The sequence below is a fragment of the Scatophagus argus genome, chromosome 22, assembly GCF_020382885.2.
Source record: "Scatophagus argus isolate fScaArg1 chromosome 22, fScaArg1.pri, whole genome shotgun sequence".
NCBI lineage: Eukaryota > Metazoa > Chordata > Actinopteri > Scatophagidae > Scatophagus > Scatophagus argus.
Window position 1 is genome coordinate 14,130,777 of NC_058514.1, and position 16,758 is coordinate 14,147,534.

Here is a 16,758-nt window from a genome sequence, read left to right on the forward strand (position 1 = left end):
ACAAAAACCTGACATATTGCATTCACAGTGTCACGGTAACTGCGACCTGATTTTGTTTTTGCATATGGATCAGCCCAAGTTTTAAAGCAACCAGGGGGTTTATATCCTGTATAGAGGGTATGTAAACAGCATACAGAGAAAGGTTCCAATAATGAGGATTACTTTTAGTACATTATTTTCTAATGTATGGAAATAACTGAGTCTGAGCATACCAGAATTTCAGTGAGCAGAAGTTAGAGACAAAATCAGTGCTGCTGGGGTTGTAGTAAATTCTTACAAATCTTTAGGAGGCAAAACTCTGACTAATTTAATACTCAATCCTAAGAACTAAATACCAGAGCGAGTGAAAGAAAAAAAGCTTGGAGAAAATCAACTATCTGGTAAGGGCTTGTGAATAAATTTTACACGGCCACTTTCTGGTATGACTAAGTCTTAACTGCAGAGACTTTGCAGCTGCTAACAGCCCAACTGTCCATTTACTTGTGCCAGATACGGTTTGAAATATCAATAATCAATAGCTGTTGTTATTCTTTTGTTTCCAATGGCCACTCTTCACTGCAGTGAAGTTGTGAGAAAAACAGCTTCTCTCTCCAAATGTGAGGTTTGTGCTCCAAGAAGTGATGGTCTCATAAGAACTAATGTGTTTTTTGAACAAAATCAGTGAGAGGTATGTTTGGCAGGATCTGTTGCTTCAACCAAATTTGGAACCACTTACACAAATGGCTGAAAGTGGTAAACCCAAGCCCAGGCCTTCAAAATGTTTCTTCAGAAACTTGTGGGTGACATCACAGATGGTACACTTTCTACCCCCTGTGTTTATTCATTTACTTTTTGCTCACTGAGTGGGTTGTGTGTGCATTTGCAGTTTCAGCTTCTGGTTCGCGTCTTCATGACTATCACACACTATCTGCCCAGGACCGGACACAGTACACAGTAGTTTTAACTTGTTAAAATGTGTGGGATTAAAGTATGCTAATGCTCGAAAGGAGCACCGCTGAATGTGGCAGAGATGACTGTGCACAACGGAGGAGGAAGACGAGGGGGGGGGGCGGGGGGGTTGAAGGATTAAAGCTTGTTTAATGGGATTCCTAACTCTCTTTCTCTCTGAGCACAAAGGCATCCTAGAGACTTTGGCTGCTCCTCCATTTTTCCCCCCTGGATTACCTCTGCTCTTGTAAGAGAAAATCAACCCTGCTGGGCAGATTTACCCACTTCCTGCACCTCTGATGGCTATAACATCAGGGAACCATGTGCCAGCTGCATGCAATAATATAACACTGGTTGAATGGAGAAGAGGAAGGGTTTCTAAGAGGAGGGTTCTAAACACTGTCAATGTCTGGATTCTCACATCAAAGATGAAACCCAGACAGTTAAATAATAGGCTTTGGCAGTCGGCAGGCAGTGGCTGTTAATTTTTCCTGTAATGACTGTGAAGAGATGTGGAGGCGAGAGCAAGATGCACTGTGGGGAGCACCAGCTGATCGCTGGTAGTGCTCCAGGATTTCATGCAGTGTGTGTGAGTGAATATAGAAAGTGTGTGTCTGAAATTGTGTTGGCATGACTTTGAGAAAAGGGGTCAATATATTGACCTCTGCGTGGAGAAAATGAATGAAAGAAATGAGGAGGAATGAAGAGTTTTGCATATTTAAATGTATCCCGAGGATTTTAGTGCATGCACGCACACACACATAAACTCACACATCTCACCTGTACATGAAGGGGGCCACAGTGGCAGTGTTGGGATGGTTGTGCTGCTGCTGCTGAGGAAGCTGAACCACTCCGTTCCCTCCAAGCGCTGCTCCTCCTCCTCCTCCTCCTCCAACCCCTCCTCCTCCCCCTCCTCCCATTATCCCACTAGACCCAGATAGGGCTGAGGTGCTGGTGGAGGAAGTCATGCTTGTCCTTTTGCCCTCTGGACCCCCAATGGAGCGCTGTATGTAGAAACTTCCACCCTGCCCTCCTTTCGTCAGCTTTGCCCTTTCCCCTTCTCCACCCCGCATGTTGCCGCTGCTGTTTAAGGCGGCCTGGCTTTGGCTCTGGGACTGACTCTGAGGCTTGGACGTTGTGGTGGAGGGTGTTTTAAGTCCTGGCTTGGGGATGCCGCTAGATGCCGAAGAGCCGCCATCTTTCTTTCCAGATGATGGCTTCCCTCCTTTTGGGATGAGGCTGGCAATTTTTGAGGTCTTCTTGGTGGGGTCAGTAATTGTCTCGCGCTCCTCTTTGGGTGGAGAGCTATCCTTAGAAGATTTCCCAGATTTAATTTTGTCCTCCTTATCTTTGGACATGGACCTGCTGCCATTGGCAGATGCTTTTGAAAATGAAGGAGAGGGGGAAGAAGAAGAGGTTTTGCTTGATGCAGTGAGGGACGATGCAGAGTTCTTGGTAGTCATTTGCTTGGCTGTAGCACTGCTACTAACACTGCTGCACACTGACCCCGTGGGTGTCAGGCCATCCTCACCGTACTCTGACAGGTCATCCTCCTCCTGCAGAGCCATCTCTGCCACAGATGGTGATGCTCGTGAAGCTGATCTAGGGTTAATCAGGCGAAACTTCTCCAGCATGGACCTCTGGGGTCCACCGCTGCCAACCGACCCTACTTTTGACCCATCATTTCCGTGTGGAAGAAGGCCTTCAGAGGCCTGGGGTGAATGGGTGGGGGAGGGTGAATGCGTGGGACTTGCCAACATGGACGAAGTGGCACTGTGCTTGAGGTTCATGGACTTGCTGCGCCAGGACTTGCCAGCAGTGGGTGATGGGATGGCAGAGGCCAGCTGCTGCCCACTGAGGCTGGTGGGGACCGTCCCACCAATACTGCTCCCATTCATCCCGCTGGGTGCTGGGATTCCCCTCACTGCTTCTGAAGGGAGAAAGGAAGAGATACAGAAGAGGGTGATTATCAAGCATGTACAGTCAAGCCTGTGAACTGCATTACTTTGTCTACAAAGAATCATGTAAATTCTTGGACATTTCTAAATTTGTTCATGTAAGACAGATGGTATATTTTGGAACATTTTCATACAGTAGTAGTATTCACTATAGTAATACTGGCACAACCAGTGATTCTCTAAGCAAACCATGAACCATAAAAAAAGATTCCTGGATTTATTACTGAATTTATTTATTTATTTAAATACTCTACAGACACACACTCTACCTCCTTTATAGTTTTATATAAAAAGAGAAACTCAGTTTTCAGTGTTGTGTCAAGTTGAAACAAATTGAGTGCTTATTCCCATTTGGCAGAATATCAGCAGAAGGATGGGTTAAAAGACTGCACTGTTATTATTACACTGGAGTCTCAGAGGAATTTGCACTCATGTGTGCTGTAACTTCCTGTTCAGACTTCCACCTGCTGATTTACTCTTCAACACAGGCCTGTCACAGCATGTTTGCAGGTGGATAACAGTAGCTATAAGGGACAGGCCACCATGTTGTAGCCGTGACAACAAAAGAGATCACAGCAGTTATGTTAGGGAAAGAAAACCATCCACTCCCAGATTCACTGTTCATCATTATCCATCTTTCATGATCAATATGTTCTCGTAGTTTGAGGAGTTATTTTTAATTTAGTGTCTTGGCAAAGGAGGTTTGTCTGAACCTGCCTACTTTTTATGCTAGTTATTTTCTGCCTTTCCAAGAATTATTCTGGGAATGTATTGAATTTATTTGTGTTACACATAGACGGAAGGTGTAGTAGGTAGAAGAAAGTGAGCTTTTACCCTTGGAAGAAAAAATGTGAGTACTGCAACCTCAACTCAGAAAATGTGTTCCATATTGAGGCTGCAGTGGGTGTAGACACTGGTGTCTGTCTCTGATCCAGGGATTTCTCCCAGTACGATTGTTCAACGCTTGTAGGAAATAGCAGAAAATACCTTGCCCTTTGAGGGACTCACATCAAAACCAATCCTGCTAGGTATACAAACATTTGCAAGGTACATGGCACTGGGTGGATGCCAGTTTAGATTTGTCATTTTAAAGTAAAAATGAATTTAAACAGTTTTTTTCTGAACTCCACGGGACATGCTTAATTCAAGTTTCCTGGTGGTGTTCATAAGAGACACTCTCCCACATTTAGTACAAATAAATGAAAGAAAATAAGTCAGTGGCAACAAAACTCACTGACATACCGGTATAAAGAATTTGAAGTGTATGTATTATATGTAAGTATTCACAAATAATGATGTAACCAATGTCAGATAATGTGATAAAAAGTCTAGGGTTGCTTGGTATTAATTATGTCTCTAAATGTTTGTATATGTTATCCTGTTTTTTCCAACCATTTATATTTTGACCACTTATCACATGTGCTGACATTTATTCCATTACAGGCCTGAATGCCGAGCTATGATGCATTACAAAGTTGCTTATTTCTGCCAGATTTTCAGGCAAATGGTGCCAGGAAAATATAAGATGCTGAGCCAAACCACACACACACACACACACACACACAGCACACATAAACATCCATCATGCATGTAAAATAAATGTTTTAGTGTCCGCCGCTGAGCGTTGACCTTTACACACACCCCGCTTTTCCTGAGTGGTTGATACTCCGGCCATCAGCACTTCCCCTTCCCTCCCTCAGTCCCTCTCTCTTAAACACACCCAAACACACATACACATTTAAGATCCTCAAAATGACAGACGATATTTGAGGAAGATGGACACAACAGAAAACAGGGAGGCACAGACAGACAGAAATGAGTTATGAGAGGGAAAGAGAGACAGATAAATATAGGGGGGAAAAAGGAAAGGCAGAATTAGAGATGGGGCTGGAAAAAAGTGAAGAAGGCGACAGAGTGACAGCATGAAGTTATGCACCATTAGACTGAGTGTCTGTCTGGCTGTCAGTCAACACACTGAGCAGGGTTCAGCTGGCTGTGAGTCACCCACAGTCTGCAGTTTAAAGTCCCTTCAGGCAGCCGGGGGGGGGGGGGGGGGTGTTCAGCTTCAGCTGTGGCCGGGGGTTGAAACACTTTAACCGGCTTACACTTCTGACAACATTCTCTAAAACCCTGAAACATGCCTGAAAACGCCCCAGTGCACTGTGCCGGATCCGGAGTGAAAAGTGCACTCAGTCAGGCTATAACAGAGACTTTTCTTTACATTGTGGCAAATAAAACTGAATGTTGCAACCAACTGGATAATGTGTAGTAATGTCATAGGCATTTTACTTCCCTCCATATGTCTTCTTTCAAGATAGGCGATTACTGTTCATTATTTTTTCACCATTAACACAGGACTCATTTAGGACTGCGAGAGAGAAAAATCACTGCCATTTGTTTGAAACTTCTGGCACTCAGTTTTTTATGACTGCATTTTATGTCTCTGGCCAATCAGCAGGTATAAAACCACTGCTGCTGAAGCTGATGGAATCATGAATATCTTACTGAAATCATTTCAGGAAACAATCCAGCAAAAACAGCTGGCTACTAAAACGTATCAATCTTCAGGTTTGCAAAGCATCAATGCAGAAACTGACTGAAACACTCTATACATATATAATATTAAAGAATAAAGTGTCAATAACTCATTAATCCACAATTCCATCAATTTCTGCAGCTTTTATGCTAAAACTTAATTAATTATATGCCCATAATTTGCATACCACTCCGCAGTTTTTATTGCTAGTTGTCTGGATACTTCTTGAGACCTGGTGTCAAAACTGTTTCCATTAGTGTGTATGTGTTTGATGCACATGCTTTATATCTGTGCATGTGCACATGTAATATTCAGGCATGCACAGAAGTGTGCATACGCCTTCTCTGAATGTGTTGATGAGCCGAGTGTTTGTAGAACAGCAGACTGTCCTTTAACGTGTTTCTGCATCTTCAAAATGAACTGGAAGATGCCCTACTGCAGGTGCGAAAGCTGACATTAGTCAGAATATAAAAGGTTCCGACCTCAGATCAGCAGAATTAAGTCTTAACCAAGAGAAGTTAAATCAACACATCAGCTGATATAACTACACTGATTTTACTGTTCTTTGTGTGTGTTCCAATATAAATGTGGACGAGAGAGCATCCATTCTTGTGTGTGTGTGTGTGAGTGTGTGTGTGTCCTCTGTGTCAACACTCATCTTTATAGATAGTGCAGCTGTCCTCAAGGCAGTTTATGAATGAAAATTTAAGAGGTTACAAGCATTTACGTGATTCTCTAAGTGTGTGTACATGTGTGTCTCTGTATGTGTGTCCAGTCAATTAACCCTGTCTTTAGAGATCCCCACCCCGGAGGGTGTATTGCGGCGCCACCACACTTTTCACTGTGCAGTAACTTGTTGTTGCCATGGCAACAGACTCTTCTTTTTTATTTTTTTTGCCTCAGCGGCCAAGGAATGAAATGTCACTTCTTCTGGGCGGTGGTGAACCCTTTGCTGACAAACACATACAACTACAACTACATGACAGAACAGTACGTATGTTAGAAATGACGCGTGTGCACACACACACACACACACTGATATACACGCACCTGCAGCTGGTTTATGCAGTGGTGACCTTTTTTTTTTGTTCTCTTCCAAACTGCAGTTCTTGGGTACATTTTGTCACACATTCCAAGTTGAATGCTTTTCGACTTTTGCTGTCAGACAGATAATACATTATCGCCTTGCTAGAGGAAATTGCCTCCTCATCCTCATTCCTAACAACAAGCAGAGCAATTGCCAACTTTCTTCAGTCCAATATTACATTCAACAAAAAGCCCTGCCCTTTGATGCTTCAATTAGATGCTAATTAGACAGTTGCATGGCAACAAGAATGATGCAGTGCTCTTTGTGCCCTTTGAGCTCTTGCTCCTTTTGGGCAGAGCTTCACTGTTTGTGAGCAGAGAAACAAAACAACACTCTAATGGGTTCACTTCATACCTATGAGGTCATACACGCCTTTATCTAAAAACAATTATAGAAACAAACAAAGGCTTGATTTCCACTCATGCGCATTTCCCTTTATCAGACGTCATAAGGAGTGTAAAACAAAGCTACTACCTGTATCTGTGATAAAAATATCTCTTTGGATTCATACAAGAAGTGGAAGTGGACCTGCTGAATGTGTATGTAGTATTTATACCTAAAAAATAAAGGCCTGTAAAGTACCCAGTAAAACAAGATGAAAGCAAGAGAAAGTATAACATGACAGGGTAAATGAAAGTATGTGTAAGAGAGAAAATAATTTTCATCTTCTGCCCTCTCTGCTACCTGCCTTTGCCCAGAAGGTTCCGCCTGCCTTACTGACATTTCCCCACAATTGATTTTTCTTTCTTTTTTTTTTCCCTTTTAGTTTAGACCAAAACATTGTTTCATCTCTCCTGCAGTGAAGCTCCAACACTTGCTGTCTTATCTCAACAAACTTCGGGTTTGTCTTCAGGCAGGACTCAACTGCACTCCATGAATGGTCGGTGCCACCCATTTTCACAAAACTAAAAGAAACTGATCTACAGAATCCTTTACATTGCGGTGTGCTGAAGGATAAACCTACATATATGATTAATTTTTAAACTAAAATACAAGACTAATACAATATACCAATTTCCAAATAACTTCCACTTCCTCTTCGCTCTCTTTTAAGCTACAAACACTTGATCACATATCCCCACATATCCTGTTCCTCTTGTTGAGGAGTTCGAAGCTGCCAACAGAAATTGGAAGGCTGAGTGCACATTTTGAGTGAACTTCCATGACTGGAAGCAAGAAAGACAGACTCAAAAAGGGATTTGCTGGAGGCTTTTTTTTTTTTTTTTTTAAATGCAGCCTGATGTCACTCACTGCATCTCTCCCCCCACCTCCATCACCTCCTACTGCTCCCCTCTCAAATCTCAATGCTGCAGTTTTTTCCTCAATGAATGGGTTGTGTTGCTCTTACAGTATGTTGTAAGATTAAAAGCAAGATCTCATTAGTTGGAAAACAGTTTATGATCGCATATTTAAACAAAAGGTTGTCATTATATTGTCACGAACCCATTGTGAATGGTTTTAATGATTACAATGACTGAGCAATGAGACAGGTTTTAATTATTGTCACTGTGAGAGCTGATAAGAATAAGAAGAGAAATCTTAAAGCTATTATGAATACAGTGGTTGAGCTGATATCACAGATATTAAGTAATTAAAACACTGCATGCAGATACATTTACTCTTCACAACAGGAAGAGGCTGTTAAAACAAATATTTAAGTGTGAACAATTGGTTTTGTTGTGAATAAACTACCATATGCTCTAAGTCTCAGCTACCGTGAGACCCCTCGACCAAACAGAATCACTCTCAGTAGTTTCACCATGCATGACAGAGCAGCAGCCTGAATATGCCCCTTCGGTCATCTCTCAAAGAGTTCTGACAATTTGTCTGCGCCTCCACTCGATGGCATCCATTACAACTCACTTGGAATAAAGAAGTGGGGATGATTCAGCAGACTGGTTAAGGCTGGTAAAGTGAGCGACAGGGCACCTCTGCAGCTTTGTCTGTCTGAGTCAGTGGTGCCACCAAGTGGTCGGGATGGAGAATGTAAGACATGTGCCCCTTCCTCCCATCTGCTCCTACCAACTCCATTTTTCTAAGACAGTCACAACGTTGGCGTCTGAAAGTATCAGAGTGTGTATTGTGGTATTAAGGACAATAATACCTCTGTCGTTGCCACTGGCATACTGAAGAGGCTTGCTCTTGTCGATGCTGTTGAAGCTCTGGCTGCGACGGTTGAGGTTGCATGAGCCCGGGCTCCTGGAGGCCCCGCTGCCTGCAGCAGGTACTCTGGAGGGACCTGGTAACCTGTAGGGGCCAGCGAAAAAGAAAAGGATTGAAGGAAAACATACTGGGGTTTCAGCTCTGTAGAAAAAACCTGCCCTGAGGCAAAGCTCCTGTGGAAGCAGAAATATGTCTATAGCCAAGTTAAAGGTCAAGAGGAAGAGCATAAAATAATTTTCCATCTGTGACCAGGACAATATTACTTAGAAACAGCCAGAAACATTGTAATAATAATCCAATCACTTGAGATTGAACTCATTTCTGATTATAGAGCAGATTTGGTTCAGGCAAGGTTTTCAATAAATAAGGAAATTTTTTGTTGTATTTTTACTCTCATGCCTATGTAAAGAGTTACTGGTCACTATAATTGTTCCTCTTCTCCCATACTATCCATGAAGAGATCCCTTCATGAAATAATTCCAATGTAAGCGATCCACAGACAAGATCAACACTTCCTAAATGATATTATAAGTACAAGACTCCCTCCTTGTGTTTGTGTGGACAGTCTTACCTTACTAATCTGAAGAAGGAATTTGGTACAAAAAGGACTAATCTTGAAAAACTGGAAGAGTATATTATGTGCAGTATATTGAGGAAGATGAATGAAAGGTTGATGGACGGAATGTATAAATGACATTAAAATATACTTCATATTATATAATGCAGGGCAAAATGAAGTAAAAATAGATGAAAATAGACACTGGAGAGAAATGATGGCTCACTGTTTCCCACTATTTACTTCTTCACCTCTACTGACACTGTACAAACAAACAAACACGCTCAGCCACCAAGGAGGTGTGTGTTTTCAGTCAGTCTCTCTAGTCTCTTACCCACACACATACACACTTTCACATAATCTTCTTCTCTCGACAGAGTCAAAGCTGCCAGTGTAAAATGTTGATTTGCCACGCTGCAGCTGGAGGATTTCCTAAACTCCCAAGAGGGCGCTCAAAGAATTATCGTATCAAAAACCTGTTGTTATTGTACAATAACGTTTCGTTTTTATGCACTCTGCCAGTTGCTATCACCCATCTGTTTGTTGCTAAGTTACTTCAAAAACAGATTTGGCATCTGGTACACAGATGATTAATTAACCATTAATCTTAACTCTTATAGATTGATGTGATTTTTATGAACTGGTTCCAAAGATCATATTTTACGTCACATTTATGGTTGATGCATGGCCTAAAAATATTCTTATGCTTCTTCACGATTTTATTGCTTTTTCATGACAGACTGCATTAGACTTGAGGCAGGTAATACTGAGAAAAATGGGCACTGAGTGAAGGTCTTTGGTGATTCAGAGGGCTGTGGGTGTTTTCATTCTCGGCCTGCTCTGGGTCAGTATTAAAAAGAAAAGTAAAAAAAAAACAAAAAAAAAAAACTTTGAATAAATTCTAACAGTTTGGTGTCTTTCTGTCTCCCAGCCCGAAAGCTGTCGTGACGTCCTGTAGCAGAGATAATCCATTCGTTACGCTGAATATGTCACTCATGTCTGTATCGCAGATGGAGCCGAGATGTCGGAGAGGAAAGTTTTTTGAAAGGGTGGAATCTTGAAGTGGTCAAAAGGGTTCCATTTTGATTTTAAGGACTTTACTTACTAAACTTTATAAAACTAAACAAACAGAAGGACTGAAGGATGTGCAGCATGGATTAAAAACATTCTAGTTTTTGAGAAATATCTCCTGACAGTTTCTCCTTTCAGTGTGCAGTGTGATTCTCTTTCTTTGGCACACAGAAGTAGCTAAAAATGAACTTCATCTGTAATAGACAAAGTTTTGCTCTTCATCAGTACTTGAGAACAAGCAAGGTCAACTTTATTTTGCCACGATGACTCCCAATTTGAGGGGATATCATGGCATCAGTGAACAGCAGGGCAAAGTGAATCTGATAAGGAAGTCACCAAATGACCAAATAAATGGAAGGATATGGGAAGGCTTTCATTTCCCTGGAGTTCCCTGACAGTCCAAATACTTAGAGAGAAAGGGTCATTATAAAAAGCCATTAACAGTGCTGCCTGTTCCCTAATGTCTCTGTGAAATGCTTTACATGCAACCTGTTTGGCACAGTCCAAATCTCAGCTTAAGAATACGTTTCATTTATGGCATTACGTATTATTTTTGAAAATTCTGTTAACTATAACAAATTTTAATGCAGGAAACAGCACTGTTTTTATATAACACACAAACCTGGGAAAAAATAATAATAACCTGGCCATGTCTGGTTCATCTTATAACATCCCCTCTGCAGACCGCTCAGTGAAGCAAATTATACTTTAAGCTGCAGGGCTTATCAAAATAACCATCAGCTGCATTTTCTGATGCAACAAGGAACACAGAAAGCATGCAATAACAAAATTCAGCACTTCTGCTGTTGCAGCAGAGGGACTTGTATAGTACTGTGTATAACTGCATAAATTCAAGTTTACTTTGGGTGTCTCCCTTGAAAAATAGAGCAAGGCTCAGCAATTAAGCGAACTGCGCAGCTTGTAGTCAGAGCAGAACTGCCTAATAAGTCGGTCCATGTGCTGAACCATGCAAACATCCTTTCATACAGACAATTGTGCAAAAATAAAATATGCAATAGTGCAAAAAAATGAGATCAAGAACGAGTAAATGTGTCACTGCCTACATTCACTGAATTTTCTAGATACTAAAACCTCCGACTGTACTGCTACCGTTGAGACACCGGCAGACTTTAGATTCAGATTGAATGCAGTGAGCTGCAACCAGAGTTGCTCCTCAACCCAAACCTGAGGCTGACACTCACTGGGCTGAAAACAGATGGTACAGCAGCAACCACGTAGCAGAGAGGCAAAGACAGAGAGAGAGAGGGCACAGAAATGATAGGCTGGAAATAAAGAGCCTGAATTTTGATGTTCAAATGAAATATCTCACAAGAAAAAAAGAGAACTTCTAAGAAAGAAAATTCATAAGCACCTAAAAACACACACGTACACACACACACAGACACACACTAGCAGCTTTAGGGCTTTAGTTTAAATGGGTACAAAAGAACAGAAAAGAAGAAACAATTAAAAGAAAAAAGGAAACTGAAAATGAACAAAGGAAAGAAATGAGAGAACGGGAGTGAAAAGGAAACAGACGCAGATAGAGGAAAAATACCATAGCTGCAAACCCAGACAAGAGAAAATGAGAGATAAACAGTGAGAAAATGAAGCTGAGATTCTAATTCAGATGGAAATCAGAAGGAGTCCCTTTTATCATCAGATTCTTTCATCTTCCAAAATACACTTTCGATGATGCATCAGCAAAATGGGAGAATGGGAGGTAGACGCGATGCAAATTCCGGACCGTGGCTTTGTTTTAGGACAGACTCTGGGAGGCGTATCTGTCACAGAGAGGTTATCCAGCCTGATTGTGAAGTGAAGAAGAGAGGGACTGGACAAACACATTATCCAGCATGTTAGTCACTAGATAGACACAGCAGTTCTTTCAGAGGAGAGGAGGATGGCTTCCTATTCATTTCCCCCTGTCAAAAGTTTGCCAGTTACTTTTTTCCTAAAAGATGCCAATTTCTGCACCAACGTCAGCAGCTCTGGAATTCATGCAACCTTCTGGGCAAAGCCGAGCCACCTCAGCCTCATTAAGTTGGAAAAATGGGACCACTAGGTAGATAGTGGCCAACATAGTGTCAAACATCACTCCCTGCTGCAAAGACGTTGAACTTTGCAGCAGAGCTGTCTGGAACTGGAGGGAAAACTAAACTGCAAATCATACATTCATAAACAAGCAAAAGTGTCTTATACAGAGGACAGATAATTCATACTAAAGGATATGTAGTAAACTTGCAAACACTCTCATATGGTGTTTTAAAGGCATAATGTAGCCCAACATTACTTGCTGAGAGTTCGAAGTTGTTATAATTTAGTGTTGGTCTGGTGTCTTCATCAAAGAGACCCTCACGGAGGTTAATCAGGAATAAGAAAGAAATGAGTTCCAACAAGAGGAAGCAAGCCATTATAACAAGTGTAGAAGAACAAGAAGTTCTATGTTGGGATTCAATAGTCACCAGTTACTCATCTCTGGAAAACCACACATATAAAAATGAGGGCAACCACTTGTCTTTGACCTAAGCTTATATGTAGCTATTTTTTTATGCATAGTTAACTGGTACGGACACCAAAGAATATGAATAACATCAAAGAAAGCACCTCCCAACTGGTTAGCATGAATCCAAACAGACCAAAGGCAAAAATGCAACTCAGTTGACATGTTTCAGGCCCTGTTAAGAATTATGGAAACCATCTACATGAGTGACTGCAAGTAAAAAGTGCAATTTGTTCTTGTAAAGAGGGTAGTTTGTTTAGCTCTGGATGACGAGCAGGATGTCTCATAATGAGCATAAAAATCACTCAAACTCCAGCAGCGAGGGAAACGCTCTCTATTCAGGGCAGGATGGGAAATTGTTAGCCCATTTTAGAACAGCTAAAACTTACTTGCTTCAGGGATAAGATAGGAGACAATTTGTGGTGATGAGAAACAACTTGAAAAATGATAACTTGAAATGTGAAGCAACAGAGTAATGGCTTCAATCGCTGTCTGTCTCACAGTTTTTTGGTTTTGTTTTTTTTTGGGTTGTGTGCGTATCTTCGTATGTGTAGAGGAATTAGAAAGCCATTTCTGCAAAGCAGCAGCAGCAGTGAGGTTTGTTGTCAGTGATGTGAGAGGGCAGATTACCACCCATAGGGCTGGAGCTGCTGGCTGCAGCATTTTTGCCATTGCTCAGTGGCGGCTGGAGAGAAAATTATTTGCCAACACGCTGGTTCCCACTGCCTCTGAGCTGGAACAAATGCTGCAATCATCAGACAACTGGACTCTCGGGCGTGTAGGCCTGCATACAGTATGTGTTTCATATTTACATGTCTAAGGGACTACTCCCAAAGGACACATCGCATGGAGCAGCACTTAGTCGTCAGAGGTGAAAAGAGCAGAAAGACTGACTGACATATTTTTGCAGTTCACTCAGCAGAAGTCACTGATCTTTTTCTCTTGAGTTTCTGAAGGTGGGTGTTCTTACTTCATGCATTCAGATTGTGCCACCTCTTCTGTAACATGCAAAGTGTTTACTGAAGTTAGCCCTGGCTTTGGTGTGATTCAAATTAAATCTTGTCATTCAGTCTAATTATCAACTGTAAACTTGGCATTTGTGCAAACAGTTATCCCGTGTACTGTCTATTCAGCAGCATCAGCCTTGATGCTAAAGAGCAGAACCAGTCCTTAAAACAAATCTGTCAAATATCTGTCACACTGTGGGGTGTTCACAACTGAAATGCATGTTTAATTATTCTAGTTCACCATTAAATAAGGATAATAGGCATAGGCATAATAGGGAATATTGTAATGAATCGTTAGCACACTGTCACTGTCTTTTCTGTCTTTCCATTTTGTGCTGTCATGAGGCATATCTACAGCAAGCTGAAGTATCCTTGACCAAAACACTGAATCCCTCCCAGCTGTTCTTTAGCTGACCCTGACCTTTAACCTTTCCAAGGTGGTACCACAGTATCACGATAACGTAAATGCAAAGGAACCTTAAAACAAGAGTTTTCAGCATATAAAAGAGGTGGTAGTATCAGTATCACATTAACCAAAAAAATAAAAGACATGCATAAAGTATTTGCCATATTTACCTTGTGTTTTTCTTCTGTGGTGACCCTATTCCACTGTGACCTGGAGGACTTGCATATCGTGCTGTGAGACTGAGGGGAGAGCAGAGAAGATGACGGACAGACTGTTAACACAGTTAGAGGAGGAATGAGACCAGCGTCTTGCTGGAATTTCCTTAATCCATGCCGTAATGTAATGAAGGGAGTGAGAGCAGGCATTCAGGTAGAAGCAGATAGAGAGAAGAAGAGACAATTGATTAGAAAACAAAGAGGCATACAGCATGTATTGTAGCACACCAGTGTACATTATTTTGATTCCTCACATGGTGGCTCACACATGTTTATTACCGCATTCTTATGACTAAGCCTACAATGTCTCTCAATCCATTTATGGGTCCGCTGGCATAAAAATGGCCCGAAAAACTTTCACAGTCAGTTTTGTGGTGGCATCGTTTGACTAAAACCACCAAACACATAACACACGAGGCAGAGGCGAAGGAAATGCCCGTAGATCCAGTCACAGTTTATAACCCAACACTCACTGTTAGTCACTCACGGAGACGGGAATTAACGCAGGCTGTAAAAGGCAGGCTTCTCCACTCATGTTTGACAGGAAGTAGTTAAAGTTCCTTGTAGAGTGCTTTATGAACATTGAGATGACTTTATACATCATATGTACAGCCTGTAAACATTGAAAAGTCGAAGGTCAGGTGGAGAAGACTGTTGTTTATTCCTGACTGTAATGTTCTGTGTCAACCGTATGACTCACTAACCATGTGAGTGTTTCTCCCTTGTTGTCATAAACTGAATGAACAGAGCCCTTATTGAAAGTTAGCCCCTCTATCAACCAGATATATCTTCTCTAGTAACTTTAGATGCCTGGGGAAAATATTGTTTGTGGCTTTGGCACCAAACAAGCCAGTGAAACCCAACTCAAAGCAGCAGTATCCTTTCAAGTTCTGTCTGTGAAGAAGAAAAGATTCACCATGGACATTCAGGATAGCTGTGCTTCAGCTAGCTTAACATTCAAATATAAGTGTCCTTTTCCGCTATTTTTCACTCTTTTTTAAAAAAAAGTAAATAAAAACAACTGTTATCAAAACAAACTCACACAAATACAAAAGAAGGCAAGCGTTCAAAGTGTAACTTAACTTATTGCCTGTCGTTGGCAGTGTTGTGGCAGGTGTGGCTAATGGATACTAACATATTAGCTTAACACAGTTTTTAAAAAGATAAATATGGACTTTAACAAAAAAGTTGCTGTTAACACAGAGGAACTTATTGTTAAAACTTTTTAAATTACAGAAACATTACCTATTTTAACATGCACATCAAAGAAATTACTGAAATCTTGTACTGAGTACTGACATGTTAGCAAAGTTAAATAGCTAAGTAGCAAATAAGCTAAGTCTAATCCCAAGCAGTTTTTAAAATACTGTACAATTCTTTCTTGACAATTACACAAAAAAATCAATTTAAAGAATGAAGAATTCTAGCTAACTGCATGCCTTTAATCATACCTTCCCCAGGCTGACTAGAGACAGAGTTTTCCCAATCCACAGAGGTCACAGAGCCGCAGTGGTTGAAGTGTAAAATTGAAAGCTGTCCTCTGCATTAACCAGAGCAGCTGAGCTTCAGCTGAGGGGGGACAGAGGACGCAACAAACACCAGCAGCCTGTTTAGACGTCCTCCTTCTCTGACAACGAGGAACAACTCGTTCTCTGTTTGGTGATTGCGGGCTGCTGGTTTGGCATTGGCGAGTGAGAGTGGACAGAAACAATAAACTACCTATACTGGGCGGCTGAATGACGCACGGCACTCAACACATCTTATTTTCTGCTCTGTCTGCTTTTACAGTGCTGTTCTCGACTTTGCATCAAACAAATGAATATAAACAAATGCCAACAGCTTTGAAATTTCACTTTCACATGTTTACGTACGTGTGCATGTGATCCAAAGTGAATAAAAAATAAATTCAGAAGAAAAAGATTCCTAGAGAGACGATATTATATTGGCATATTAATTAAGAATTAGGTTAAATTAAATAAGAATTTACACATCTCTGATACACCATCAAAAACTGGTATTACAGGAAAAAGGTTTCAAGTATTTAAATGCCATTTCCAAAAATCTATTGCTAATGAATACTTTGACAGCCTCTCATTCATGCATCATTTCCTCTGACAGAGAAGTACAGTAAACGGAGGGCTGATGCAGAAGTTTCGAGCCTTGCTGAGGTGATTTTCAGTCAATATCTTAAATTAATTTCATCATTCTGTAGGGCCAAACCAGCCACCACAGTGCGACGGTTTGATATTTAATGCTTTGTTTTGAGAAGCTGAGCTGTGAACGACTAGGCTCTTTTAAGATGGTAAGCAAAATTTTTCCAAAAGTGTCC

The 16,758-nt window shown here is 41.2% G+C and overlaps 1 protein-coding gene across 11 annotated transcripts in view; it reads right to left on the reverse strand.

Annotated features, from left to right (window-relative positions):
• nav3 (neuron navigator 3) overlaps window positions 1-16,758 on the reverse strand; it is a 372,135-nt gene that overhangs the window by 75,365 nt on the left and 280,012 nt on the right. For 10 of the 11 annotated variants that reach the window (XM_046378519.1, XM_046378520.1, XM_046378521.1 and 7 more), the window contains 3 exons: window positions 14,385-14,453; window positions 8,613-8,755; window positions 1,708-2,857 (listed from right to left, as the gene is read on the reverse strand). In XM_046378519.1, coding sequence (XP_046234475.1) covers window positions 1,708-2,857; window positions 8,613-8,755; window positions 14,385-14,453 — 1,362 coding nt within the window. The remainder of the gene's footprint in view (window positions 1-1,707; window positions 2,858-8,612; window positions 8,756-14,384; window positions 14,454-16,758) is intronic. The other variant, XM_046378516.1, reaches the window with a different exon arrangement.